The sequence below is a fragment of the Heloderma suspectum genome, chromosome 4 (assembly GCF_057233095.1).
Source record: "Heloderma suspectum isolate Gila_16-S chromosome 4, 16-S_ref, whole genome shotgun sequence".
NCBI lineage: Eukaryota > Metazoa > Chordata > Lepidosauria > Squamata > Helodermatidae > Heloderma > Heloderma suspectum.
In genome coordinates this window covers 167,154,222-167,181,795 of record NC_139461.1, presented here as the reverse complement: position 1 = coordinate 167,181,795, position 27,574 = coordinate 167,154,222, and the positions used below count along the sequence as shown (strand labels likewise).

General features: G+C 43.4%; 1 protein-coding gene across 3 annotated transcripts in view; it reads left to right on the top strand.

Annotated features, from left to right (window-relative positions):
* The window catches only part of RC3H1 (ring finger and CCCH-type domains 1), a 96,176-nt gene that overhangs the window by 61,713 nt on the left and 6,889 nt on the right, over positions 1-27,574 (top strand). For all 3 annotated transcript variants that reach the window (XM_084851192.1, XM_084851194.1, XM_084851193.1), the window contains exons 7-15: positions 3,034-3,166; positions 4,206-4,324; positions 12,807-12,919; positions 15,421-15,702; positions 16,500-16,717; positions 18,804-19,195; positions 23,243-23,401; positions 24,840-24,992; positions 26,570-26,777. In XM_084851192.1, the coding sequence (XP_084707318.1) occupies positions 3,034-3,166; positions 4,206-4,324; positions 12,807-12,919; positions 15,421-15,702; positions 16,500-16,717; positions 18,804-19,195; positions 23,243-23,401; positions 24,840-24,992; positions 26,570-26,777 (1,777 nt within the window). The remainder of the gene's footprint in view (positions 1-3,033; positions 3,167-4,205; positions 4,325-12,806; positions 12,920-15,420; positions 15,703-16,499; positions 16,718-18,803; positions 19,196-23,242; positions 23,402-24,839; positions 24,993-26,569; positions 26,778-27,574) is intronic.

Sequence of the window (27,574 nt, the reverse complement as noted above, 5' to 3'; positions counted from 1 at the left end):
CAGACCAGGGTTTGTTTTAAGCATGGTTTTTGAAACAAGCCAGGAATTGTCTTGCAGCCAAGCAAAGAAACTGGAGTTTGTTTTACCAATTTCAAGTTTGTCCTGCAACACCCCCACCCCCTTCTGCCAGTTGTCTGCCAGTATCCTGTATGCCTTTGCAGCTGTCAAGGACTGGCATGGCTTCACCATGCCACCTGCTTGCTTACCATTGGCTGGCTGCACAAACAGGGCAGAGAAATCTCCTTGGTGACTGGAGATCTTCTGCCCACTTTGCACAAACTGTATAGGAAGCTTCCTATACAGAGTGTGCAGAAGACCTTCAATGTCTCCAGGCTCCCATCTCCAGTCTTCGTATACATACTCTACAGAAGGGGAAGCTTCTTTCCCTTGCTGTACGTGCTCCACAGAGGCTTGATTCCTGACTTGATTAACCCTCTCCTATTACCGCAAAGGTAAAAAGTGTGCAGTCTTGAAGAGAGAAAGTTTTCTCTTCAAGACTACACACTGCACCTTCATGGGGTTTTTCTTAAATCTATTCACAGTCCACATAAGTGGCTTAGAGGAGGTAAAGGGACATGTCAGTAGGTATCCTATTGACACTGAACCACCCTCCACCTTCCCCTTCATTAGCAACCAATAGCTCTAAGCCTCCATCAAAGCATTTCAGGGGAGGTTTTACCCAATTATTGCCCATAGATGTTTTGGATATCAAACATGGGTATTTACCTCTTTCACCACCTCCGCCACCACAACAGTTTGCCTGTGTGACATGCATGCTATACTTGGAAATGTTTTTGCCCACAACAGGTGGGAGGACCCCTCCCTGCTTTCTGTACATCTGGAAACCATTGCAGTCAGCGCATGATGTGCTGCTGAGCAGTCCCTGAACTCCACCTCTCATGAAGTCTGCCCCTGTCACCAGGACCCATGCATCGAATACACACTTAAGTTTGGTCAATGAGATGTTAACTACCTTGTGGTCATTTTCCCAGCAACAAAGCTCAGGATAAAAATCAACTAATGAGGAAAGGCCAGTAATCCTTTGTTTCTTTTGAGAGTTATTTATTACTGCCCTCCATGGCAGGCTGACTTGAGAGAGAGGAGGCAGGAGGGTGATTTCAGGGGAAAAAACCACCAAAAGTTGCTTAGCCTGTGGTGTGCTTTCATTTTATAGTCACTTATGCCTCTGTTGCTCAGTGAGTGGCTGAGGGAGCGCACTGAAGCAAACAAGGAATAAGCTGAGATTCCAGGTTCAGATGTAACAACAAGGTACATTTAAAACAAGCCAGGATTCATAATTCAACAGCAAACTGTGGCTTCAAATGTGAGTTTATTGCTGAAAAATAAACCATGGTTTGTTGCCTGGGATGGGTTTAGACATTCAAACAAACCACAGTTAGGCTAAACAAATCCTTGCTTAGTGTTATGTACGAATGCAGCCATTGTGCATTAAAAGATAATGCCATTGAGGGTTTAGAAAACACTTATGTATATACAAACACCTCTCACACCCATACCCTTGGAACCCCCCCAGATATATGCACATACTCGAGTACCCTCCATAAGACACATGTGAATATAAGCACCACCACCTCTCCCTCCCTCCCTAACATGCATGTAAGCTCCCTCTGTCTCTTGTGTAGATTGTTATCCTGTCACATGGGCAAGCTCCCTGCCTGTCACTCTTCCTTGCACACACACTGAAGCACCTTTACGTACACATACATGTATGAGTTCACCTCCCCCCTCTCTCTGTATTGGCACTCCAACAGAATTGCTACAGCCTGGGGAGAGAGGGCTTTAAACCCCCTTCTCCCTGTGGTGTTGTGCTTTGCTTTGGGTGCTGGCTGCTTGCGGAGGGAGGGGAGGTGCACTGCAGTGCTACAGAGGGAAAGGGAGCTAAATACTCCTCCATGCTCAGTCGAGTTTGGCTTGGGTGGCTGAAAAGATAATTTGCAGGCTGTCCGAAGCCAAGCCAGTATAGAGTAGATTCTGTAGAGTTAGAAAGCTGTCCCCTCATATCTCTGCTATAGGGGAATTAACACCGCCTCACACTGGTGTTAATTCCAGTGCTTCTTTGAGAACGTAATAAGATTTCTTTTGAGACTTCTACCAGGACTCTTCTTAGGTTCTTATAGTAATGCTGCAAAGGAGGGTTAAATCCCTCCTTTGCAGCGCTACCATAAGAACTCACAGAAGAGTCCCGCTAGATCAGACACAATAGAGCTCTTCTTACAGTCTTAAAGTAGTGCTGTGGAATGCTACAGTTCTGGGGGATGTGTGGTAGTTTGGTGCAGAGAGAGGTATTTAAATTCATTGTCCTCTGTCCAGCTGCCCATTTCCATCTCCTCCCCAACCTACTTTAGCTCATCTCCTTTAGCTCATCTTTAGCTACTTTTGCTGCCTCATTGTATGACAGCCATTTGGAATGCAAAATCTGCTCACTAGCATAGTTGTCAGCATCTCTCTCTTGGTTGCCCTCACAATTCCTAGCTGACTTTGTTGAAAAACATCCCTTGTTCACTTGTAACTGATTAAAATACGAAATTTGAAACTGCATAACTTTAGATATACAGGATGGATTTTCATCATCACAGCAAAAGGGAGATCCCTTCAATATAGTACAGTTTTGGACATCATCTAAACCACCCAAAGCAGACACCGAGGGTGTTTGGACGATCACGTAGGGAGAAGAAGCCATCATGGCTTCTCGCCCCCGCCCCCACACGTGCTGTGCATATGACTTCCATTTGCATAACCTCCCACGATGCGGGGTGGTGTGTCATCTGAACACAGCACATGGTGGGGGTGGTTTTTTATCCACTCTACAGCCCCTACCACATGGTACGGAATCCTGGATGGTTAAGTGTGTCTCTTGTGTTAGAAAGAACAAATGGTTTCATATCAAGACACACAAATTTGGTGTGGTTGAGACAAGTAATTTGAAAATATGCCTTTAGGTGTGGTCCACTGATTGTGGCCTCCAGGGGCACAGGGAACGGCTCTAATTATTATGTGTTCATATATCTTAAGTTGCAGACCCCAGCTTCTTTTGCACAGAGTGTTCAGGAACTAACCATCGCTCTCCAGCGGACTGGTGACCCAGCCAATTTGAACCGGCTCCGACCTCATCTAGAACTCTTAGCAAATATTGATCCCAGTCCAGGTAATTGTAAAAAAAAACATGGAAGAGTCTTGTGGTACCTTAAAGACTAGCACATTTATTATAGCGTAAGCTTTCATGGACTAGGGTCCACTTCACCAAGTGCATGGAACATAATCCTGAATTCGCAGATTAATAGGTTAGGGAGAAGAAGAAAAATGTTTGAGGTTAGAGGGGAATGAAATTCAAGAAATACTGTGATAATTACGTTAATTCTTGGATCTATGTAAAATAATTACAGTGACCATTCATTATGCACTGTTAGTTAACCTATCCATGCCAGGATGTTTATCAACACCTGTAGTGTAATAAAAATCCATAATCTTGATTCAACCCATAGGTGAAGTTGAACTGTAGAAGTAATCATCAAGAATTCTTGTCAGTTAATCAAGAAGTTCAGTTCTGTCACCTGTGGCTTGAATCCTTGCAGTTTCATTACACTACAGGTGTTAATTAACTTACACATTTAACAAATTATTTCAAATTCATTAACTTTATTCAAAACTACAATAGGGAAACGTCAAGAATTGGTAAGTGATCTAGTTTCCTTCTCCTTATCGTTCCTGAAACAACTTTTAAGAGAAAGACACAGACCTGGGAATTGAAAGAGAGCACCCTCATCTATACTTTATTGGTGGCTTTTAAATTATTGGGCAGTCCAGCCCAGTATTCCTGACTTCCCACCCTGAAGTCGTTTTCTCTCCTTCACATCTGGTGCCTGCTGGCATCTCGGTTTCAGCCACTGTGTTTTCCTATGATATTGTGCGTGCCAAGTTTGAAAGAAAAATATCCACGTATAACAACAAATTCCAACAAGCAGAAAGAGTTTGCTGCTTCTTCTCCCTGAATCTGGCAAATCAGAGTTCACTTTCCTGAATCAGTTCTTTAGTCCTACATGCCATTTATTCCTTCTTCAAAACTGACTTAAATTTGGCACACTTAAAAATGCTGATGCTTGTTAAGATTCAGGAAATGTTTCTATAGGATGTCTTATATATGAGAGACAGTGATTCAGCTGTTCTGTTTCTTGTGAACACTGTAGATGCCCCACCACCTACATGGGAACAGCTTGAGAATGGACTGGTTGCTGTGAGGACTGTGGTACATGGGCTGGTTGATTACATCCAAAATCACAGCAAGAAAGGAGCAGATCAGCAGCAGGTATAGTGTGGTGCAGGGCTTCTCATAGTGGGAAAGTGTACATTCTCCTACAGATGAGGAGGTAATGGATCCATGGAATGCTTTGAGTTCCCCAAAGAAAGTACTCAAGAGAATCAAAGAGATTCTCAAGAGAATCTGTTTGTAAACAATAGGATATATGGGTCTATTCCCTAGCTGCCTTTTCCAGAAAAAAACAGTGCACAGTGTACACTGAGGTTGTACAGAGGTTTGAAGGGCTTATGATAAAGCCATCATTGCTTATGGCACATACATTTTTAATTTTTTCTCGCCTGTTAACGGTTTCTGGGCAAAGAGGTTTTGCAAGTTTTCGAAGCACTACCAGAGTTTGACTGGAGATCGTAGTGGTCCAGCAAAAATAAATGTATTTAACTACAGACAGTGATGTCTTTTTTGAGTGTCTATACTGCCTGCAAGTCTATAAAAACTCAACTGGCAACATTAAAAAAAAGAGACCGATTTAAAAAAAATCTTCCCATCCTGCACGATAAAACTCTTTTGAAACCAAGGCATTTCAAATGCAGTTTTTTGATATGGCTTGTGGGTCTGCTGCTCCAGGGCTGGAGGTCCAACCAGGCATACCCAAGTCCTGGGGAATGCTGAAGTAGTTCTTCAGATCCTGGCCAGGATCAATCTATTGAACATGTGGGAAGACCCGTGAATTTTGTACATTTTCATGGTTTTATTCAATCATAAGAGTATACTGGAACAAAATACCCACATCTTTTATAGGTTATGAGTGCCCATTAACTATCCTTCTATGTCAAGGGTGCACAACCTTTCCAGTGACGAGAGCATTTGTGATGCTAGCTGGGGGGCCGCACATACATGATCTTCATGCAGATCATTCTTTCCTTACTGCTAGCAGCAGCGGGGAAAAAGTGTTCTGTATGAGGAAATGGGGTGTGTGTGGCAGCAATGGGGGGCCTAGGGCACTGCAGTTAAGACTTGGGGGGATTGTCTGCAGGCAGTGAGTTGTGTACCCCTGCTCTATGTGATTTAATAGCAGAGCAGTTGAGCTTAAAATCATGCACTTTGGGTTAAAAATATGAAACTTAATACACTTATGCATTGACCCATACTAAACATTTTTTAAAATTTGGATCCAAGTAAACAATGTCGCGGGGGGTTGGGGGGAGACAGTAGGCTGTCAAAAGCATTATTCTGCATTTAGTTCATGAGTCAGGACAAAGAAATGTTACCATGTGTGATTTCTAGCAAGGTCTACACCCCAAGAGATAGAAAATAGGTGGTAGACCTGCAGGAATCACTCGGTTTTGTGTGTAATTACAATGTTATATAAATCTTACTCAGGGCTGGCCCTGCCATCCAGCAAGGTGGAGCCTCTTAATGCAGCATCAGCATAGGGGGAATACAAGATCCAAAGTATTTTTTGTGGAGACCACACTCTAACACAATACTGTTTATGATCACAGCAACCCTTCTGCACCAACACTTTCGGTGCGAGACACTGGCAAGCACATCGTCACCATGCCAGTAATAGTCAAAATACGTATAAATGAAGAACAGACTGGGGGTATGCCCAATGTGCCTGGCACCCCTATACCAATAATATCCAGTGTATGTAGAAAGCAGTACAGAACTGGAGGTGTGCACCTCACAATAAACTTTGGGCCATCCGAAATCATACACCAAAACCTCCAGCAGAGTGTCTTCTACAAGCTGATATAACATTGCATTTCTCACCATTCTTCATTTGGGCAGAAGGTACCAAAGGTACAAAACACTTGCCAGCACAGTACTGCCATCCAAATAATACTCAGTGTACACAGAAATTAATATGGAAATGGAGGTGCGCACCCCATAATTAGCTTTGGGCCATCTCAACCTCTCCAGACTTCCAGGGGAATGTCCTCTATGAGTGGCACTGTGTACCACTCAACTCTGCGTTCAGGCACAGGACACTGTCTAGTATGCTGGCCCATGCTCACTGGGATGACCTTGTCCTCTGCTGGGAAAAGTAGAATGATAGCTTGGGACATATGGGACATATTTCCAGAAGACACAACTGCATCTTTGACACTAGCAGAAACCCCAACACATACACAATACCATGATGTGACCTGAAAGGTTTGTAGCACTTCTGTTGGATAGGACCAATAGATTGTGCAAAGTCAGTGAGGCAAAGCAGCTTCTGATTTCAAGAAGGCCACAATTTCTGGAGAATATTCCACCAACATGCAGTGTGTGCAATCTGTCAAGGAGGACATGTATGCGAAATGGTATTTCAAAGAGATCCAAAGTTACCATGCTTGGTGGACAACTCTTGGCTATGCTCAGAAATAGTGCTATGAACAGATACATATAACTGTAAGAAGAAATTACACTGCATGAGAGTGAGCAAGAGGCTGAAGGTCAGCCAAGCAGAGGCGATGAAACCCAGGCCTACAACAACAAGAAGACAAGAGTAGTAGTAGTGGGAGACTCCTTGCTGCGTGGGATCGAAACCCAAGTACGTCGCGAAGACCTGTGGACTCGCCAGGTATGTTGTCTCCCAGGAGGACGGATTAGAGACGTGACTGAAAGTATGCCTGCATTCATAAAGCCCACTGGCAGGTATCCTTTTCTTCTCATCCATGTGGGAACAAATGATACCGCCAAGCGGAGCTACGAAGAAATCACATCAGACTTTGAAGCTTTGGGAAGGAAACTCAAGAACTTTGGGGCCCAGATAGTTTTCTCATCCGTCCTTGCAGTAGTTAGAAGAGGGATAGAAAGGGAAAGAAAAATACTCCAGGTGAATGACTAGCTACGAAGGTGGTGCCGACGAGAGAGATTTGGATTCTGGGACCACGGGCTATACTTCCTGGAAGATGGGCTGTTGGCATGGGACGGGTTGCACCTCACAAAGGCTGGGAAGAATGTGTTTGGTCACAGCATGAAGAACTTCAACAGTAGGGCTTTAAACTGAATGCTACGGGGAAGGGAGACGTAAAGTTGGGGGTAACAATGGACAAAGGTTCACGCACTGCAGTGGAGAGAACAGCTCTGATAGCGCCCAGTAATAGCCTTCTGAAACATGTAGGAAGAAAGCCAGACTATGAAGCACATGGTCTTCGATGTCTATATACAGATGCCCAGAGTATGGGAAACAAATAGAACGAATTTGAACTCTTAATACAAGAGGGAAGTTATGACTTGATAGGTGTAACTGAGACTTGGTGAGATGACTCTCATGACTGGAATACAGCAATGGAAGGATATAACTTGTTCAGGAGGAACAGAAAGGGAGGTGGGGTTGCACTGTATGTGAAAAATACGTATCTCTGCACAGAAATACAGGAGGATGAGCTTGGTAGCCCCATCGAGGGCATCTGGATCAAAATAAATGGAAGAAAGAATAAAAGGAACCTGGTGGTCAGAGCCTACTACCAGCCACCCAATCAAAGAGAAGACGAGGATGAAACTTTTGAAAAGCAAATAGCCAATGTTTTAAGGAAGCATGATGTAGTAGTAATGGGGGACTTCAATTTCCCCGACATTTGTTGGGAGACAGATTCTGCAAAAACAAGGCCCCTCCAGGAAATTCCTGACTTGTGTGGCGGAAGGAAATAGAGGATTGGCTATCCTTGACTTGATCCTAACCAACAGGGATGACTTAGTAGATAAAGTAGCAGTTACAGGAAATCTGGGGGAAAGCGACCATGTTATACTTGAGTTCTAAAGGAAGCAAAAGCCAAGTGTAGTCAAACGCGTACCCTGGATTTTAGGAAAGCTGATTTTAATAAACTCTAAACAATGATAAGTAAGGTCCCATGGCAAGTGACTCTAATGAGGAAAGGTGTCCAAGATGGGTGGGAGCTTTTAAAAAAGGAAATTGTCAAAGCACAATTACAAACAATTCCAACAAGAAGAAAAGGTGGAAAACAGCAGAAGAAGCCAATGTGGCTTCACAAAAAAACTTAGAGATGAGCTGAAAACAAAAAAGTACACATATAGGAAGTGGAAAGAAGGCCAAGGAACAAAGGAAGAGTACAGGCAGGTAGCACAGAATTGCAGGGATGGCGTCAGGAAGGCTAAAGCTGAGAACGAACTGAGGTTAGCGAGGGAGGCTAAAAGCAACAAAAAGGCTTTCTTCAACTACATGCATAGTAAAAGACAGAGGAAAGAAATGGTGGCTCAGCTATTAAATAAGGATGGCAAAACGATAACAGATGACAAAGAAAAGGCAGAGGTTCTCAACTGCTACTTTGGCTCAGTCTTCTCCCAAAAGAGGGTCTACGATCCCCCTGGCAAAGGTGAAGTACAGGCTGAGGAGGCACGATTGCAGCTTGAGATCGATAGGCATATGGTCAAGGAACACCTAATTACTTTGAATGAGTTCAGATCTCCAGGGCCAGATGAACTGCATCCTAGAGTAATAAAGGAACTGGCAGAAGAACTCTCAGAGCCACTGTCTGTTCTCCTTGAGAAGTCATGGAGGACGGGTGAAGTGCCAGATGACTGGAGGAGGGCTAATGTCCCTCTCTTCAAAAAGGGTAAAAAGGAGGAACCTGGGAACTACACACCAGTCAGTCTGACATCAATCCCTGGGAAAATTCTGGAGCAGATGATAAAGCAATCCATCTGTAAGCACCTTGAAAACAATGCTGTGATTACTCGAAGCCAACATGGATTTGTCAAGAACAAATCCTGCCAGACGAATCTGATCTCATTTTTGGATCAAGTCACCTCCCTTGTGGACTGTGGGAATGCTGTAGACATCATATACCTCGACTTCAGCAAAGCTTTTGACAAAGTGCCCCATGATATCCTGATGAGCAAACTAGCTCAAAGTGGGCTAGATGAAACAACGATCCGGTGGATCCACAGTTGGCTACAGAATTGGACTCAAAGAGTGCTTATCAATGGGACCTTCTCAAACTGGGGAGAGGTAATGAGTGGGGTACTGCAGGGCTCAGTCCTGGGCCCAGTGCTCTTCAATATTTTTATTTATGACTTGGAGGAGGAGGTGCAGGGAATGCTGATCATATTTGCAGATGACACAACATTGGGCGGGGTAGCTAATACTTTGGAAGACAGAAAATTCAAAGTGATCTGGATAGACTGGAGCGCTGGGCAGAAAACAACAGAATGAAAGTTAACAGCGATGAATGCCAAGTTCTGCACCTAGGAAAAAGAAATCAAATGCGCAGTTACAAGATGGGGGATACGTGGCTCAACAACACTACAAGCGAGAAGGATCTTGGAATTGTTGTCGATCACAAGCTGAATATGAGCCAACAATGTGATGTGGCTGCAAAAAAGGCAAATGCTGTTTTGAGCTGCATTCATAGAAGCATAGCTTCCAAATCCCAGGAAGTACTAGTTCCCCTCTACTCAGCACTGGTTAGGCCTCATCTGGAGTACTGTGTCCAGTTCTGGGCACCACATTTTAAGAAGGATGCAGACAAACGGGAGAGGGTTCAGAGGAGGGCAACAAAGATGATCAGGGGACTGGAAACAAAGCCATATGAGGAGAGACTGAAAGAACTGGGCATGTTTAGCTTTGAGAAGACTGAGGGGAGATATGATAGCGCTCTTCAAGGACTTGAAAGGTTGTCACAGAGAGGAAGGCCAGGATTTCTTCTCGATCATCCCAGAGTGCAGGACACGGAATAATGGGCTCAAGTGACAAGAAGCCAGATTCCGGCTGAACATCAGGAGAAACGTCCTGACTGTTAGAGCAATATGACAATGGGACCAATGACCTAGGGAGGTGGTGGGCTCTCCCACACTAGAGGTATTCAAGACAAGGGTGGACAGCCACCTGTCGGGGATGCTCTGACTTGGATTCCTGCACTGAGCAGGGGGTTGGACTCGATGGCCTTGTAGGCCCCTTCCAACCCTACTATTCTACGATTCTAAATGCAGAGGCCTATGCCAGTGCTATAGTACCACCCTTAATTGCACTGCTCTTTGCCACCATAGAGGAAACTGTTTTCAAGAATAATTTAATGAAGAACAGTAATGATGTTATATACTTTGCAGAGTATATAACCTATACCATAAACCTTCCCCAACCTAGTGCCCTCTGGATGTTTTGGACTACAACTCCCAGCATTCCTGACCATGCCAGCTGGGGCAAATGGGAGTTGAAGTCCACGGAGTCTGTGCCCGATTTTGGGGTTTCCCCCTCCCCTTTGCACCACAGATCACCCCATCCAGCAGGGTCCCTGAGGCATCTGTGTAGCACTTTCAGGAGGCTGGAGGGGCTGCTGTGGGAAGGAAGAGGAAAGGAAATCTGCTTCTGCCAGCCCAGTTGCACCTGCTCTATCACTCCAGCTTGACTCCTCATGAAAGTGGGAGCGGCTACACAAATTGCAGACCATCTATCCATGGTTTGTGCCAGAGTTTCTGATTCACACATCACAATAAATAAACCATGGAAGGAAGATCAATGGTTTGCTTGGCTTTAGAATTCTGGCTTCTTGCGATGTGCAAATGTGGTCAGAATCTTGCATTTTTTAAGCAACATTTTCTAGTGAACCACTTGCGTGTGTGTGTGTGCATATAGGATTTCATATAATGTGTGTGTGTGTGCGTGTGTAGGATTTCATATAACATTGTGAACTTGCACACTCGATGATTTATTTTCTTTGCCTATTGACATTTAATTTGTTTGTCATCTAATTCTTTTGGGACTGTGCAATCACCAGTGGGAACATCCTCTTGATGTAGACAATAAATGTTTATAAGCAAAATATAAGAATTAGAAAAAAAAATTAAGGAGTAGGTGTCAAGACGGATCCATATCAGGAAATATTTAGTCATTATCACTGCTTTTCCATGGCAAGTTTGATGCTTTTAAGCCAAAGTGTATGATTTGGTCAAAATCCTGACTTAACTGCTCCACTATAAGAGGAAAAGTGGAAAACTATAAGAGAAAAGGTGGAAAATTTGGAGTGCTTCATAAATCTTTTATTTGTAACAAAGAATCATAGCTGCTCACTGGAGAAAGTCTTCTGTTACAAAAAAGATCTATCTGTGTTCAGCTAGTATTTGGAGGCGGCGGCGGGGGGAATGGTGATCACTAATACATTCAAATTAGTGAAAGGCAGCAAGTATGGAAGAAATATTATCGAGAATTAGGTTCTTGGTGCTTTATTGGAACAAGATGTTAAACAATAATAGCTTATCTTACTTCTTGTGTATGGTTTGCTACAGTGTGATACTTCTCTTTGTCTTGTTTGTTTTGAATTTTTGTAAACACAATAAAGCTGAGAGAAAAGATCCTGAGAGAGAGAGAGAGCACGCATAATAGGCCTAGTTCAGAAATGACAGCCAACCCATGGTTTGGCTGTTGGAAACATGCTGCAGACTCTGCCCTTCTTCCCCCATTTTTGTATACAGATTCTCTATTCCCTCCTCCACTTCTTGGCTTGTGGTAACCATAGTTTGCTGTGATGACTGAATCCTCCCATAGCCTAAACACAGCTTGATGGATATGCATTGTCTCTAGGACCAGTCAAGATAGACGCAAAATCTTTTTTTAAAACCAGTCAAATGTTTAGCAATTATTTTGCTTTTGTGTAATATTTTACAAATTTTATAGCATTAAGGGAGAGGAAAATATAAGATCCTCATTGGAACAGTTGGATTTCTGATGGTAAAACGACTTAAAAAGGGAGTTCTACCTATTAAACTGGAATTGCTGCATACTTGGGAAGGGGATTATCTACCAGCTGTTCCATACCTAACACCATCAAGGCACTGAGTAATGATGTGACTGATAATTTCAATAATCGTGTCTGCTGTCACAGTACATGCAGCACAATCCTATTTCCTATTTAATTGGAAATAAGTTCCTTTGACCTGGTTCACATATAATGACAAACCATGGTTTAATTAACCATAGTTTGTTGAATCATGGATTGCTTTTATGTGTGAACCCAGAACTATATATACATTAACCATGAATAACCCACAGAGAAAATCCACAGTTTTTTGTTTGGTTGCGAAATGTGGGCTCTTTAAACCATGGGTTATTGTTGCATGTGAACCCAGAACTGTGGGTTGTTCGTGGGCTGTTTCAGCAGGCTACAGAGGCAGCAGGCAAGAGCAGTAAAAAAAAAAAAACACAGCCTCTTTCCGTGCAATTGGGATGCAGGGAGAGAGCAGGCAAAGGAGGAGGGAAACAAACAACCCAGGGACTAAGAAAACAAACCGTGGTTTGTTCTATTGTCTGCCAGACAGACCCTGAGTAGGGCAACAAATCATGCTTTAAATAAACCGTGGGTTAGCATTATGTGTGAACCAGGCCATTTGTGTCCAGTGGGCCTTCCTAGTATGTTTAGGATTGCAACCTTAATTGTGAATCCCATTCATCTTTGGTTAGTTCTCAAACACAGCTTTCCTTTAGGATTTGTATTTCCTGAATTTATTTTGGAGCATTATTTTCAGAATAATCTTGGGGTTTGTCACTATTTTGGTGTCAGCGTCCTTATTTTATCACTTACTTTAGCCTCCTCAGCACAGCAAGTACAAGACATATATGTGCCGAGACATGAAGCAGAGAGGAGGGTGCCCCCGTGGGGCCAGCTGCACCTTTGCACATTCGCAGGAAGAACTAGAAAAGTAAGGTTCCATGTCTCATTCTACTTCTAAAGATGGTGAATTTATCCGTGTGTTACGATTGTGTGAGCAGGAGCTGGGGAACATCTGGTTCAGGATGAATCATCCCTAAGAGGGATGAGGGTATTAACTTTCAAGTCATCTAAATAGGGATTTGGTAGAACATGACAATTTACAAATAAATAAATAAAATAGTGGTGATGAGATTCTAGAGCTCATCGATAATTTTTTTTTAAAAAATAGGTCCAAACCAATCTAGGAATTCTTAAAGAGCTCTGATTTGAAATTTCTGATCATTTAACAAACAAATGTTCTTAAAATTAACCTCTGAACCAGAGGATTGGAATGTAGCCAATATAGCACCAATTTTTCACAAGGGGTCCAGGAAATTACAGGCCAGCTAGCTTAATATCTGTTCTATGTGAATTGTTGAAATTGGAGAGAAGAGCTTTTCCCTGCCAGGAGAAGAAGAAGCTAGTCTGCTGGATATATTCTCCATATTCTCCCTGCAGGCCACAAGTTCCTCATAGAACAAAAAGCCTTGTTGAAGAATCAGCATGGCTTCTGCAAAGGGAGATGCTACCTTACTCCCTGTTTTGGAGGTATTTGAGAGTGTCAACAAGCACTTGGATAGGGATGATCCAGTAGACGTTGTACACTTGGCTTTCAGAAGTCCCTCACCAAATAGCAGTCATGGGATAAGAGGTCAGGATACCTTGTGGTTTAGGAACTGGTTAAAAAACAGAGAACAAAGAGTAGAAAAACAGTTCTCACAATGGAGGGTAGTAAGCAGTTCGGTCCCCCCCAAAATTGTATTGGGACTGGTGCTTTTTAATGTGTTCATAAATGATCTGGAGTTAGGAGTGAGAAGTGAGGTCCCAGACAATCATGTTCAATATGTGGATGTTGGAAGAAGGGGCAAATGTGGGGATGCAATGTTGGGGTGGGGTAAGAAGCATGGCCTTGCTCCAGCATCACGACAGGACTGCCCTAGGCCCAAGTATTGTGTGAATAGGGCTGCTGATAGGGTCTCAAGTGGCAGTGACTACCCAGGAAAGATCTTGAGGGCATGATGCATAGCTCAGTTAAAACATTGGTCCAGTGTGTTGTGGCTGTGAAAAAGGCTCCACACTGTGGATTATTAGGAAAGGGATTGTAATAAAACTGCCAGGATCATAATGCCTTTATGCAAATCTGTGGTGTCAGCTACATTTGAAATACTGTTTGTAGTTCTGGTTGCTGCACCTCAAAGAGGATATTGTAGAGCAGGAGAAGGTGCGGAATAGGGCAATCAAAATGATTAGTGTGTTGGAGCAACTTCTCTATGAGGAGATTTTTTAATGGTTTTTTTTTTAAGGGGAGGACATGATAAAGTTTCATAAATTATCACAGGGGGTGGGGGTGGATAAACCCACATGGGATAAAGCTGCCAATGGCTACTACTTATGGCGGCTCTATGGAACCTCCAGGTTCAAAGGTAGGATGCCACTGAATGCCAGTTTCTGGGGAGCCACAATGGGAGTCCGGTGTTGCCTTCATGCCCTGCTGGCAAGCTTCCTAGAGGCCCCTGGTTGGTCACTGTGGGAAACAGGATGCCGGACTAGATGGACCTTTTGGTCTGACTTGGCAGGACTCTTATGTTCTTAAGTTCTTGCTTTGATTTTAAAAATCTTTTAAGATGTTGGATTATGTACATTCTATTCACTAGATGAGGGAAAGCTTGTAGAAGACAGTTTGATTTCCTTTTTATCTTGCACTATTGAGTGTTATGTTGTCTGAAAGGCTTGGAAGACTCTGTAAGCAAAGCTCCCAAACATAGTTAAATTGTTTAATGTTTCAGCTTAGGAGGTGTGGGCAGACAGCCAGTGAGAAAACAGACGAGGGTGGCTTGTGAATTACACATCTCTGTGTGCAGTGGATTGCCCCAGGGCAAAGAATTCACCGCCACTGCATCCATACTCTCTCCCTTTTTCTTCTGGCAAATCCTGCACATTGAGACTTCTTTTGATGTTTCTGAACTCTCGAGCCAGATAAACTTGCAGGAAGCAATGCATATATATGTGTAGCGCAGCTTCCTGGTTTTCAGATGATTCTACATAGCTCTTGACTGAGTCTGTTCTATGCTAGCAAAGGTTTGTTTATATGTTATATTTGTTGTTTCCATAGATACTAGTGTGGGGGGGTTTACTGTGGAACTAGAATTGTGTCCTGCTTTTCATAAAATGCACTGCAGGCTATTAGATAGGTCAGGGCTGAGTGGAAATGCTGGAGGTGACCTTCCCAGAATTTCTTGTGGGTTTTTTCAACCACAGTATTTTGCTGCCTGGTGATGCATCGTATGTTTGACCTTATTGCACCAAGAAGGTTCAGTATATTAAGCATTCCTGTTATCGTGCCTGATGTAGCATTGCCCTGTAGCACCTGTCTTGGGTCAGAAATGTAACTGCTGAAAGTCAGCCATTTCTCATTCTTCAGTCATTTGTTGCAATTTCTTTTTTCTGAAGATTTCGTAAGATGAACAAACGTCTCGTTCCTCGAAGACCCCTGAGTGGCTCCTTAGGTCAACTGAATGAAGTGGGCCTGTCAGCAGCACCTATCCTCTCAGATGAAGGGGTCGTAGACCTGCCCAGCAGAAAACCTTCTGCCTTGCCAAATGGGATTGTTTCAACTGGTAGTGCAGTGACACAACTCATCTCTCGTGGAACCGACTCCAGCTATGATTCAGCCCTGAAACCTGGGAAAAATGACCACCACAGCAGCAGTGCCCCTGGATCACCTCCTGACTTGTACGCTTATTCTATGATGTTCAAAAATTGCCAGTACCCATTTCCAGGCTAGAGAAACCAGCCCATACATAGCTTCCATGTGCATGAATTGGATGGACATTCAAATGTGGTCCAAATGCTGAAGTCCTGCATCTGCATTGTATTACTGTCATGTCCACACTTAATGTAGATGAGAGTATACATTTGCAGCCAATATTTATCTCACTGAAAGTCATAGGCCACTTTTATGTTCAACACTTCCTGATGTGTGTGCGCAAGCCTATTTCCATCTGTGGATTATCTTGTCTATTTCAGGGCATAGGGAGTTAAACCAGTTTTTGACTGGAACTGAAATAGAATAATAATATTAGTGTGCCTGTTGTCCCCAAATAAGAGCCAAAGCATAGTGGCCTAAACAGGAAAGCACACACATTTGTTTTAACTTCTCAGTATTATAGTAAATGGAGAGGCAGGAAGTCATCAGTAGATGATAAAATGTGTTCATCTTTGTCTGTTGTATTCATTGTGGTTATGAAAGAGAGTTGCTTAAGTCCCAGCTTTTGTTTTGCTTACTGATTTTCTGTAAAGCTGGATTGCAGCATCAACTAGAATTTAATCTGGGATCCATATAATGCCTGAAGCATAATCAATTTACTGGTGTTGGTGGTGCTTTTACGCCTCCCACCTCAGTCTATCATTGCTGGAGACAAATGGGTGGGGAGTCTCCATTAACACCCACACACAGAATAAATGGCTGCAAAGCAACAATACTTGGTGGCATGTATCAAGTTTGTAATGTCGTGGTCCATCTCTTCTAGGCTGGAACCTGTTCCCAAGAGTTCTCTACCTGCCTTACCAGTAAACTCCCACCCAGTGGCACCCCGGGGACCTGCTGACCTGCCTCCAATATCGGTTGGCAAGCAGCTCCAAATGGTACCACGAGGCTCCCAGTTGTATCCAGCTCAGCAAACAGATGTGTTTTACCCAGATCCTCGAGGAGCAGCTCCACCATTTGAACCTTCACCTTACCAGCCAGGTAATCGCCATCTGGGTAAGATTTTGGCTTGGGGTGACAGTTTGGTTCTTTTGGGAGCCCTAGAGAAAGGATGAGGTGCTAAATATCTATATAAATTCCGACTTCTAATGTTTCAGTATTGACACTTTGACTCCCAACCATCTTATGGAATATGCCGGATAAAAAGGTCAGCATATCAGGCCCCATAGTAAAACAGGTGTTGTGTGTGGAAGAAGTTCCTGTTGGATACCCTTATGTATTTTTTCCCATTAGGCCATGTGTTTCTTGCCATGTGCACTGGATTTCAAAGAAACTAGATCAGTATTTGACACTTTTATGATTTAGCTGCCTGTGTGCCATAAATCTTCTGCCCAACCTATCACCCTTTCCATATGCAAAGGAAATATTCTCTCTACTCACTATTTAGTTGTGTGTTCGTGCATCCTATTTTGCAGCTGTTCATATGCAGCACTATATAATCCTAATTCTTTACCAGAGAATTCAGCTTCTGGGTTCAGAATGATGCAGATCAATACAACTTGTGTAAACATGTCTATTTTGCAATTGCAAGCTTTATCCTGAACCAGATACTTGTAGTATTTGGAATTCTGTGGCGAGGAAAAGTGTAAGTACAGGTGTAAAGTTATAGATGGAAGAGGGGTAATAAGGATGTGCATGTACCTGGAGTGATGCAGGAAACGGAATTCCCATCTCCAGACATTGAGACCTTTTGCAAAGACTACTTACACATTTTTATTAAATTAAAACAGGAATTCCCAAGAATCTACATTTTGCTATCCCAGATTGCTAGAAGTTCAAGAATGAACACCTCTCCTTATAATTGCTACCGTTCTTCTGTTTAAGAAGACCAAATGATGTTAACAATTCAGTACTGAATCTCATTTTTCCAGATGGGAAATGGAAGCTATCTATTTCATTTCATTAAGATATAATGGTGGTTTTCTTTTTCTAAAAATGCTGGCCATATTTTGTGTAGAGATTGTACATGAAAAAGCAAAAGGTGCAGTTTGTGTTTGCTGCACTGAACTTTTGAGACGTGTAGCCTTGTGGCCAAGGAAGCCCAGTGGAGAAGGCTTAAAGGAGAGAGCCAATTATAGTAAGACACAAGGAAGACGTTTATTCATTGTGCAGCAAATAGGGAAAGAGCTTCAAGGGGGTTTGGTTGTTATGAAAGCTAATGAAATGGGATAAAGAGGCATTACTTTATCTGAGCCTGGAGAAGAACAAGTTGATGTCATAGGACTGCATCTCCTGCAAGGTGTACAAGAAATGGGGCACATCCTTGGGAGTTGTTTCTGTCTCTAATTATCTGTGGAGCATATGGCGGATGCACAAATGAGCCTGTGAATTAGCCCCCACATACACAGGAGCTTCCAGCTGGTTGTAGCAGTTGTAAGGTTTGACATGTACAACCAACCAGAGAGCTCTGTTCTAGCCCTCTTAGCAGTATGGCCACCATTGTTTGCATGTGCATCTCCCTTAACATCATCTGGTTCTTTGGGCAGCAGAGAGGGAGAGACCAGAAAATACAGCAGTGACTTACTGACTCCGGCTGTTGCTGTCGCCCAAAGAAGCTAAACATTTCCAAGTTGAGTGAGTAGATGAGCAATTGTGGTGGCAGTCACTGCAGAGAAGACTAGAATGACTTCTATGTATGCTGGGCCTGTTTCAGAGATTCCTGTGCGAAACAGCCTGTAGTTAGTGGCTTCCAGAGATGCTTCCAGATGTTTTCCCATGCCAATTATCTTTCTTAAGACCAGCCTTCCCCAACCTGGTGCCCTCTAGATGTTTTGTTTCCAACTCCCATCATCCCTGACCATTGGCCATGCTGGCTGAGGTTGTGGGAGTTGTAGTCAAAAAACATCTGGAGGGCACTAAGTTGGGGAATGCTGTAGTTATAATGTGAAGCTTTCCCAGATCTTTCAAAACAGATTTAGCTTGTGAAAATGAACGCATGTCTTCAAACATAAACTGAGCAGCAGACTTAAAGTGAAAACTTATTTCTTTCAGAGTCCAGTTTTCTGAAATGGCAGACAGAATGAATTTGGCTAAACCATCTTTCCAAAATCTTGTTTCATGCATTTAGGTGTATATTATCCTGCAACTCAGTCTTCGCAGTGTATGCCTCGATTTGTCCGACCTCCTCCATCTGTTCCTGAACCGGGTCCTCCTTATTTAGAACATTACCCGCCATACCTCCAAGATCGCATGGTGAATCCTCAGTACAGTGCCCAGCCACAGCAATATCCTCCCATGGGACAACCCATGTACCCTCCTCACTATGACAGCCGGCGCGTGTACCCCCCTGCCCAGCCATACCAGCGGGAAGAGATCATCCGAGGAAGCCCCGTGCCCATTGAAATCCCTCCACCAACTGTGTCGCCATATGTAACTGAAACAAGAGACAGATACCCACAAGTAGAGGGCTACTATCCAGTTGGTCCACATCTGAATCAGATCAGACCTTCATATCACAGAGTATGGGCTGTATATGTTATTTCTTGTTTATTCTTTTATTTTGCTTGGCATTTTTAATGTACAAAATCCTGTACAATCTTCATCTTCATAGCAACTCTTTATGGTCCTATTTTACAGATCAGATAATCAGAGATCTGGGCTTGATTAGGGCCACTAAGTAAGTTAATGGCCAAATAGGGATTTGATCATAGATCTGGACTGTTAGTATTCTGCACTTAAATCTTGTGGTCCTCCAGATGTTTTGGCCTACAATTTCCATCATCCCTCACCATTGGCTAGGCAGGCCAGGGCTAATGATAATTGTAGACCAAAACATATGAAGGGCCACAAGTCGCACACCCTTGACTTAAATAAAATAAAAATCTACACCAGAGTAACTCAAATTCTTCAATTAAAAAGCTACATGTTGCAGCCTTTTATAAATTAAACAAATTAAGGGAGCAATCCTGTCAGGATAGGCAGCCGCCTCCAAACTCAGAGGCGACTGCCTATCCAATGCAAGGTGGGCAGATGTCAGGGTGGACACTGAGCCCATAGAATCCCAGAGTAGTTCTGATTCTGAGGAAGAGCAGTCGCTCCTGGGAGAGGAGCGCGCTCCTCTTTCCCAGGACCAACAGCTGATGGAGATTCCTCCCATCAGCATCCCTAGTTTAGTTAGCAGTCCAGGGAGTGACCAAGCACAGATAGCAGACTTGGTGGATGCGCGACGCAGACGCAGAGAGCGGCGCCAGATGGAGGGCGCGGAAGGGAGGCGTAGTGCCTGGTTGGCGCGCAAACAACGGCTGCGCCCAGAGGATCCAAGGGAAAAGGGGAGGGACTCTCCCTAGCCCTTAAGTTCAGGGGTCTGCCAGTAATTCCCTTTCAAACGGGGACCAACTGTTCCAACTTAGGGCATAGGTACTGTGCTGCTCAGATCTAGTTGTAAACGGTATAGTTGTTAAGTTGTAAAAGAAGAATAAAGCTTTGAAAGGAATCCCTTTGTCTGTGTCTGGACTTGGCTACTGGATTAGACTGAGAGAGCCCTCCAAGGAGCCCTTGGCAGCAGAGACGATTTCAGCTGTCTAGCCGCGGGACCTTGGGGGGGGGGGGTGGCAGACCTAAGAAGCGTTATACCAGCACGTCTGCCCTCCCTGCCCCTCTCACCCAGGAACTCTCCTTTTTGCCCTGCTCTGCACTGTTCTTACAAGCCCAGAGCCTGGGGATGTTCGTGCTGCCTACTAGGTGGCAGGGGGCGGAGAGGCAGTTCTCTGGGAACCAACCAATCCTATGGCCGTCTAGCCACTGTCTACCAGCCATAGAATTGCGCCTTTAAATGATTTATATGATTTTACGTAATTTATATTGCTTTTACTGATCATGAAAAAGGATGGTCCAAGGCACTGAAGACCTACCGTCCGTTGCTGTAAATCAAGAGATTGGATGGAGGTCCACCTCACACCCCACTCCAAAAAATTCTGGACCAGAACCACAGCTTGCAGTAGAGTGGCCCACAGAGGCCTCTGTTGGATGGAGGAGGAAGTATTTTTGCCTCTCCCTCCCTGTTTCAGGGAGGATAAGGCTGTCAATGGCTACTAGTCATGATGGCTATATATCGCCTTCTGTATCAGCAGCAGTATGCCTCCGGATAGCAGTTTCTGGGACACATGAGAGGGAAGGTGCTACTGCATGCAGGTCCTGTTTTGGGCTCCCCAAAGGGATCTGGTTGGCAATAGTGCACACAGAACGTTGGGCAAGATCGGCCTTTGGTCTACAATCCAGCATGGCGGCTCTTACATTTTTATGAGGCCTTGAGGCATGAAAAATTGGTGTCTAGCACAAACTGGGCTCCTCTCACCCCAAAGATCTGGGGCTTTTTTACTTACTCTGCAATGAAGACATCCCTTAACGGGATACAAAGCACAAGGGATTAGTAAAAATACTATCCCCTTCTGGAGTGCATTGCAGAAACTATTTTGGTCTATTCCAGAATTTGAAGAAGCAGAATGATTCTATACCTCTACAGGAACTAGGTGGTTCTGTCCATTTCTTATGAAGATGTTATTTAATAACTCTTCTGGCTTCTGCGATTTCAGCAGACACTGCTCATATATTTTTAAGCATACCTTTGCAACCATAACGGCAAAATGTTGCATATTTTAAATGGGAGCTGCAATTGTTAGGAATGGTGATGTGGATCAGAATATTTTCTGCAGAAAATTTTCCACTTCCATATTTTTTTGTGGAAACCTTCCCATTTCTGAAAAATGCATTGTTGCATCAAATTAATAGTAATATCATTAATGGGTAGGATACCAGACAGTTTCAGAGTTGTAATTAACTTTGTTCAGATGGATATACCTAGGAAACATCTATGTATCTAATGCACAGCACTTCAGGCATGATAAAATTAGTATGCTAGAAGTTTTCATTGCCTTCATTTTTCTCTCTTAAAACTTAAACAGTGGCTGTGTTCAGGTCTAACATTAAACCATTGTTTAGCATTACAAGAACAAACCACAGGAAACCTCAGGCTCACATGCTCTTTCCCCCATTCTCCTCTTCTGGCAAGGCCACAGTGAGATCAAAATGTTCCATTTTAGTTTAACTACAGTTTAGGTTTCAGATGACATGCAAATCTTAGTTGAAACAAGATTCACATGTTAGTTGAAACAAGCTTTATAAACTATTATTTGAAGTTGGTTTGTTTCAACAAGCTATGCAACACAACAAGCTGCAGTTAATCTAAAATGGAAGTGAAAGCTTCTGAACTTCTTGTGGCTGCACCAGAGGATAGGGGGTGGGAGGCACACAAGCCTGAGGCTTACACAGGCTTATTTTCATAATGGTAACAGTAAATCATGGTTTAGGGTTCTGTCTGAACAAGCCCAATGTAAGGATAGTGCATGCTAGTAAATTGGCATGTATTAAAATACTTACAAGTTTTCAAAAAAAATATTTCTAAGTAAAGTAAATTTCTAAGTAAATTTTAAACCACATTATGCGCTGGATCCACGTTGTGTGAGCAGACATTTGCTTGCACAATGAAACTTTCCATCCTCTCCTCCCCCCTGAAACCCCCCCCCCCGATCTGCCCCAGAGGGGTCCTCCAACCCTTCAGAGCAGATTTGGGCATGGAGGGGAGCTGCAGGGAGGAAGAGAAATCCATTCAGCCACTGGTTTCCCTTCCACTGGCAGAATAGATACCATTGGATCCAACCCTTTGTGTGCTTTGTTAGATTTCTTAACGAAATATTTCAGTTCAAATACTTAGAGCTATTGGAAACTCTCTTGCAATTTTATATAGAATGTAAAAATAACGTGCTGCACTTTTTAGTTTTGTTTGCTAAATATAAATCAGACATGCTAAATCAGTTTCGTTAAAATTTTTGCAGAAAACCACCTCAGTGCTTGAAGGCTCAATTCTGTATCCAACAGCCCTAACCTAGGTGATTGAAATTCAAATCTGGAACTGTACCAATTGCTCACTATGTAAATTAATGAAGTGTACATTTTGTAGCAAGGAACGTTGAAGTCAATTTGCTATACTTAGATTGCAAAAATCAGTTTTAATAATAAAATACAATATCTTCCTTTTGGGTTTTGCATTGGGAATTCTTGTGGAAACACCAGCATTTAAGGTAGAGTTCTAATTTCCCCCCAGAACGTTGTTGACTAAAATGTCTTCCTTTGGTATCATGTAAAATTGATATGATTTATTGCTTATTTCATTTTTATTTTATTTTTTACAAGCATCCAGGCATGAAGCAAAGCATAACTAATGGGACACAATGTCCAGCTATTTGTATTACTGGATGGCTTTCCTCCTTTGGAATGTGTTGTTTAAAGGATTCTTGTGTCCAAAGGGGCTCTAATACTAAATTCAGACAAAAACACAGTGTTGCTCCCAAATGTTAATGTTTACTCCTGTTCAACCTCATTGAGATACGAATCTAGCAGGGATACCTCATTGTGGATTGGAGACTGCAGCCCGTTAGGTTCATTTGTATACTGCAGAATGTTCATGCATTCAAATTATTGTTTAATAAATGAGCCTTTGTAAATTTTCAGGAGCCTTATAGCCGGCCTCCCCTTCAGCCACATCCCAGTCTAGATGAATTGCACCGTCGACGAAAGGAGATCATGGCCCAGCTAGAGGAAAGGAAGGTCATCTCTCCACCTCCTTTTGCATCATCACCAACTCTGCCTCACTCTTTACACACTGATGAGGTAAACATATTTTTAAAATACTGTTGTTGAGTTTCTTCAGTGATCGTGGGTGCTTAGTGAACAAATGTGAGTAGGATGACCTGCAAGGAGCAAGATAGATGCCGATTTTGGACATGCTCTGCCATGATCTCACTCCATCCCACCATGTGTAGGAGGGACATCATCCCTTCCTGTCCTGCCCACTGTGTGTGTCTGTCCCACCAGACATCCACATGTGGCCATAAAGTTCAGATAGGGAGTATGTGGGTAAGCCTGAATAACATGATTGACATCTCAGATGAACGCTAGAGATTGTCCACGTGATTTGGACAATGATCTTGCCCATGCATGTTGCATTTTAAGCATGTAGAGCCTATTCAGATTTTACACCCACATGCGGACATCAGCAGCCTCAGGAGGCAGGAGAGACTCATCAGTTTGGGTGGTTAGAGAGGACATGAGCTGACATTGAGATGAGGCAATCTCCTACGTTGTCCATCCAGTTTTAGTGGCGCATGAGAGTGCACTGATCAGACTTGAAGGTTGTGTGCATCAATAACCGTATTTCATGTTTCCATTAAATACTAGAATGGTATTTGACTAGATTTTGCTCTGTTGGGGGCTTATGTATTTAAATTTTATGCAAATGTTATATAAGAAATACCTTTTACAAACAGATTAGAAGCCTCTGAGCACTTTCAAATTTCATAGTCTGTCTCAAATGCCATTTTGGAGCTAATTCAAACACTGTGTAAAGGCACAGAGCACTACAGGGTGTTTCAAAATAATGGACCCAATTTCAAAGCAGTATATTTCACGATGGCAAAATGTTACAATTACACCAAAAGTTACAAACTGTTTAATGTGTTATCAAGTTTTACTAACCATTTTATAAATGCTCTATGCGCCCTCCACCCGCTGTACGGACAATATCGAGACAATAGTTGAATTCGCGGGCTACGCTGAAAACTCTCTTTAATTCTTCTCACGTTTTCCTCTGACATGCATGGTCGCCCTGTGCTCTTCCCCTTACATAAACAGCCTGTTTCCTCAAATTGTCGGTACCAATGATGAATGCCAAAATGCCATTGAAACGCATGCTGCACCGCGATTGCAGATTCAGTCTTGCTGAACTGCAGAACGCAAAATGCTTGTGTTGCAGGGTCACCATTTTGCGAATGACTGAGGCTAGGGGCTGTTTGTGCGCTGAGAGAGGCATCTAGCGGTAATCATTTGAAACTCTATGCCCCACCCATTCAAGTGGTAAGAATTTCATTCATGGGGGGTTCATGGTTGCAGAGAGATAGCGATTTCAAATCGGGTCCATCTTTTTGAAACACCCTGTATTCTTGTAGGCAAGGATGATTTCTTTTTATTCTGGTGCTATCACAGTAATTCTGAATGTCGGGTGCGTCCTTCCTTTCCTTCATTTACACAGCTGGGCTTTGTTTTTATGCAGTATATGGATGAAGATCTGAAAGTAGCTGGCAAATACAAAGGAAATGATTACAGCCAGTACTCTCCCTGGTCATGTGACACCATCGGCTCCTACATTGGAACCAAAGATGCAAAACCCAAAGACATTGTGGCAGTGGGGCTTGTGGAGATGGTGGTAAGTTTGCAACGAAGACCCAGCAGTGCTAAAGAGAGAGTACTGTTGATATTCAGTCAGTCACCAGAATCTGATTGTGTTGCAGAAGGGCAAACTAGGATGTGTAAACTTCACTATACAGAGAACCCCAGCTCTAGGTTTGTCCTCTCATGGTGACTTTTGACAAGAGACTTAAGGATCACTACTGGCACTATAATGTAATTACAGGTGTCCTTTCTTTTCTAGTTCATAGGGGCTCAGTTCAGACTTCATAAACCAAGGCTGTATAATGTCAGGCCCAGGGCCCAAATCCCCCCCCCCCAATCCCAGGGTTTCCCAGTTGGCCAAGCCCTTTCCCCCAACCACCTATGGTTTGATGGATTCCTGGCTTTTGTACAGTTTTCCCCCATTCTAAAAGGTTGAAATGCTTCTCCTGAGGCTTAGTGACTGGCAGTAAAGGCTTTAAGCTACACTAAGCTGGTAGTTTTGGCCCAGCTCCCTTTGCCTTCGGCCTCACCCACCAATGGAATGTGGCCCTGAGTAGGAGTCAGCCTTAGAGGGCTGGACTGGGACCCCAGGCAGGCTGGATTGGGATCCCAGGTCTGAGTTCTGCACCCATGCCCTAAACCATAGATAAGGAAGATTATCTATAGTTTGTTGTGATGTTTGAATTGGCAAACATTGGTTCCCAGTTGTTTGACTGGCAGTAATGGAAGCCAAACTTTGAAGTGGGTATTCAGACCATTGTTTGCACTCTTGCTTGTGATGTCTGAATGGACAAACCATAGTTTCAGCCATCACTTCACCACTGGAGACACCATGGAGATGGGAGTGAACTTCCATCCTCTCTGCACTCAGCTTTGTAACACAAAAGTTGACAAGCATCTCTAAAGTATGGTATAAAATATACGTTTGGAAGCTAAAACCAATGCTTGGGTTCTAAATTATGATGTGGTGTAACGTCTGAATGGAGCCAGAATTTAGTGCAGTCATTTCCAAATTGTGTGCTGCAAGAGAATTGTTAATGTATTGTGAGAAATTAATTTAATTTGAGGCTCCTGTGTGTTCAAACTATGTATCCATAGTAGAGGCTGACTGCTGTGTCTCTGCCTGATTCACTGTTTTGGCTTTGCTCCTTCTAGCTTAGTGCTGAGCTAAAATGCCCCCGTTCTCATTTTGCATAGAGGGTGAATTTATCCCTGGCTGTGTTCTGCTCCTCATTTTTCCCCTCCCCCATCATGCCCCTGTGGGTGATGCTACATTCTGTGGGTGGGGGAAATGATGGACCCCCTCTGGTATCATAATTACTCTGTTACACTTGTTTGCAAAGGGCTTTGGTGCCCAGACCCTCTGCTTGATTTGAGCATTCACATTACCAAATATTCAGTGGTCCATGGGAAATTCTGGATGCTAACTAAAAGTTTGTCTAGATGCTTGAAAGGTGATTGTTGTGCAAGTATCTTTCTCTAGATACACCCCCACCCACTCCAGATCCACCCATGTCTGAAAAATAGGAACTTCATCCCTACTGAGAAAAGTGTCAACCATTTGGAGAACCTTGCCTATAATTCTCCTGTTCTTTTGATCTGTCTTCCCAGAACATAGACAGCAAGGGGATGCGAGACCAGCGCTTGGATTTGCAAAGGAGAGCAGCAGAGACTGGCGATGATGATCTGATTCCATTTGGAGATCGGCCGACTGTGTCAAGGTTTGGTGCCATCTCACGGACATCCAAAGCGATGTACCAGAACTCTGGCCCCATGCAAGCCATGACAGTTCAAGGAGCTTCTACAAAAACAGTTTCAGGTATAAAGCTTATGCTTCTGGAGCCCTGTTTTCTTTACAGTAGTTTTACACCAGTAGTATGGCTCAACTGTTGAAACAAGCTGCTCCAGGCATAGACTGGCAGTGGCTAATAGATGCTGAGGATGAGAGAGAGCATAAATAACACCCCACCTGGCTAACTGTGGTAAGCAGCAAGGCCTGTGCATCCCCGATGACAGATGGCAAACAATTGTAAAAATTGAGGAAAATCCCCAAAGTGGTTTGTGATGTGACATGGGAGTATGCTGCTCAGAGCTATATAATTTTAAAGCTCACTGGGCTAAGACAAGCCCTTGGGGATGCCTAAGCTTTGGTTCCCAGATCTGCAGTCCTACAGGGTGAATTAGATTAGAGCTGCTCTTTGTGTGAAGATGTCACGTTACGCAGAGGCATGCTGAGGACAGAGAAGCTAATAGAGGAGCTCCTTTGGAACAGTAAAAAAAAATAGCAGTCCAGATGATCACTGTCCAGCACTGTTTGAATTCCCAAAGTCTGGCAAAGGACAGAAGAATCAATGCACATACAGCCAACTGACATGTTATGGTGCGCTACACACTGTGGCAAGTGGGTGTATGAACCTACTGCACCACTGTTGTCTTCAGCCTGGACACTATAGCAAACATATGAATGGGCCTTTTAATCATTGGCATGTTCATGAATTCCAAGTGTTATGCCCTGCAGGCAAAAGGCAACATGAAGGTAAGTCTTTCCTAGTGGATAGATTTCCTTCTTAGCATTGGTAAGCAGGCTTTCCCCATGCTAGAAGGAATGGCTTTTTG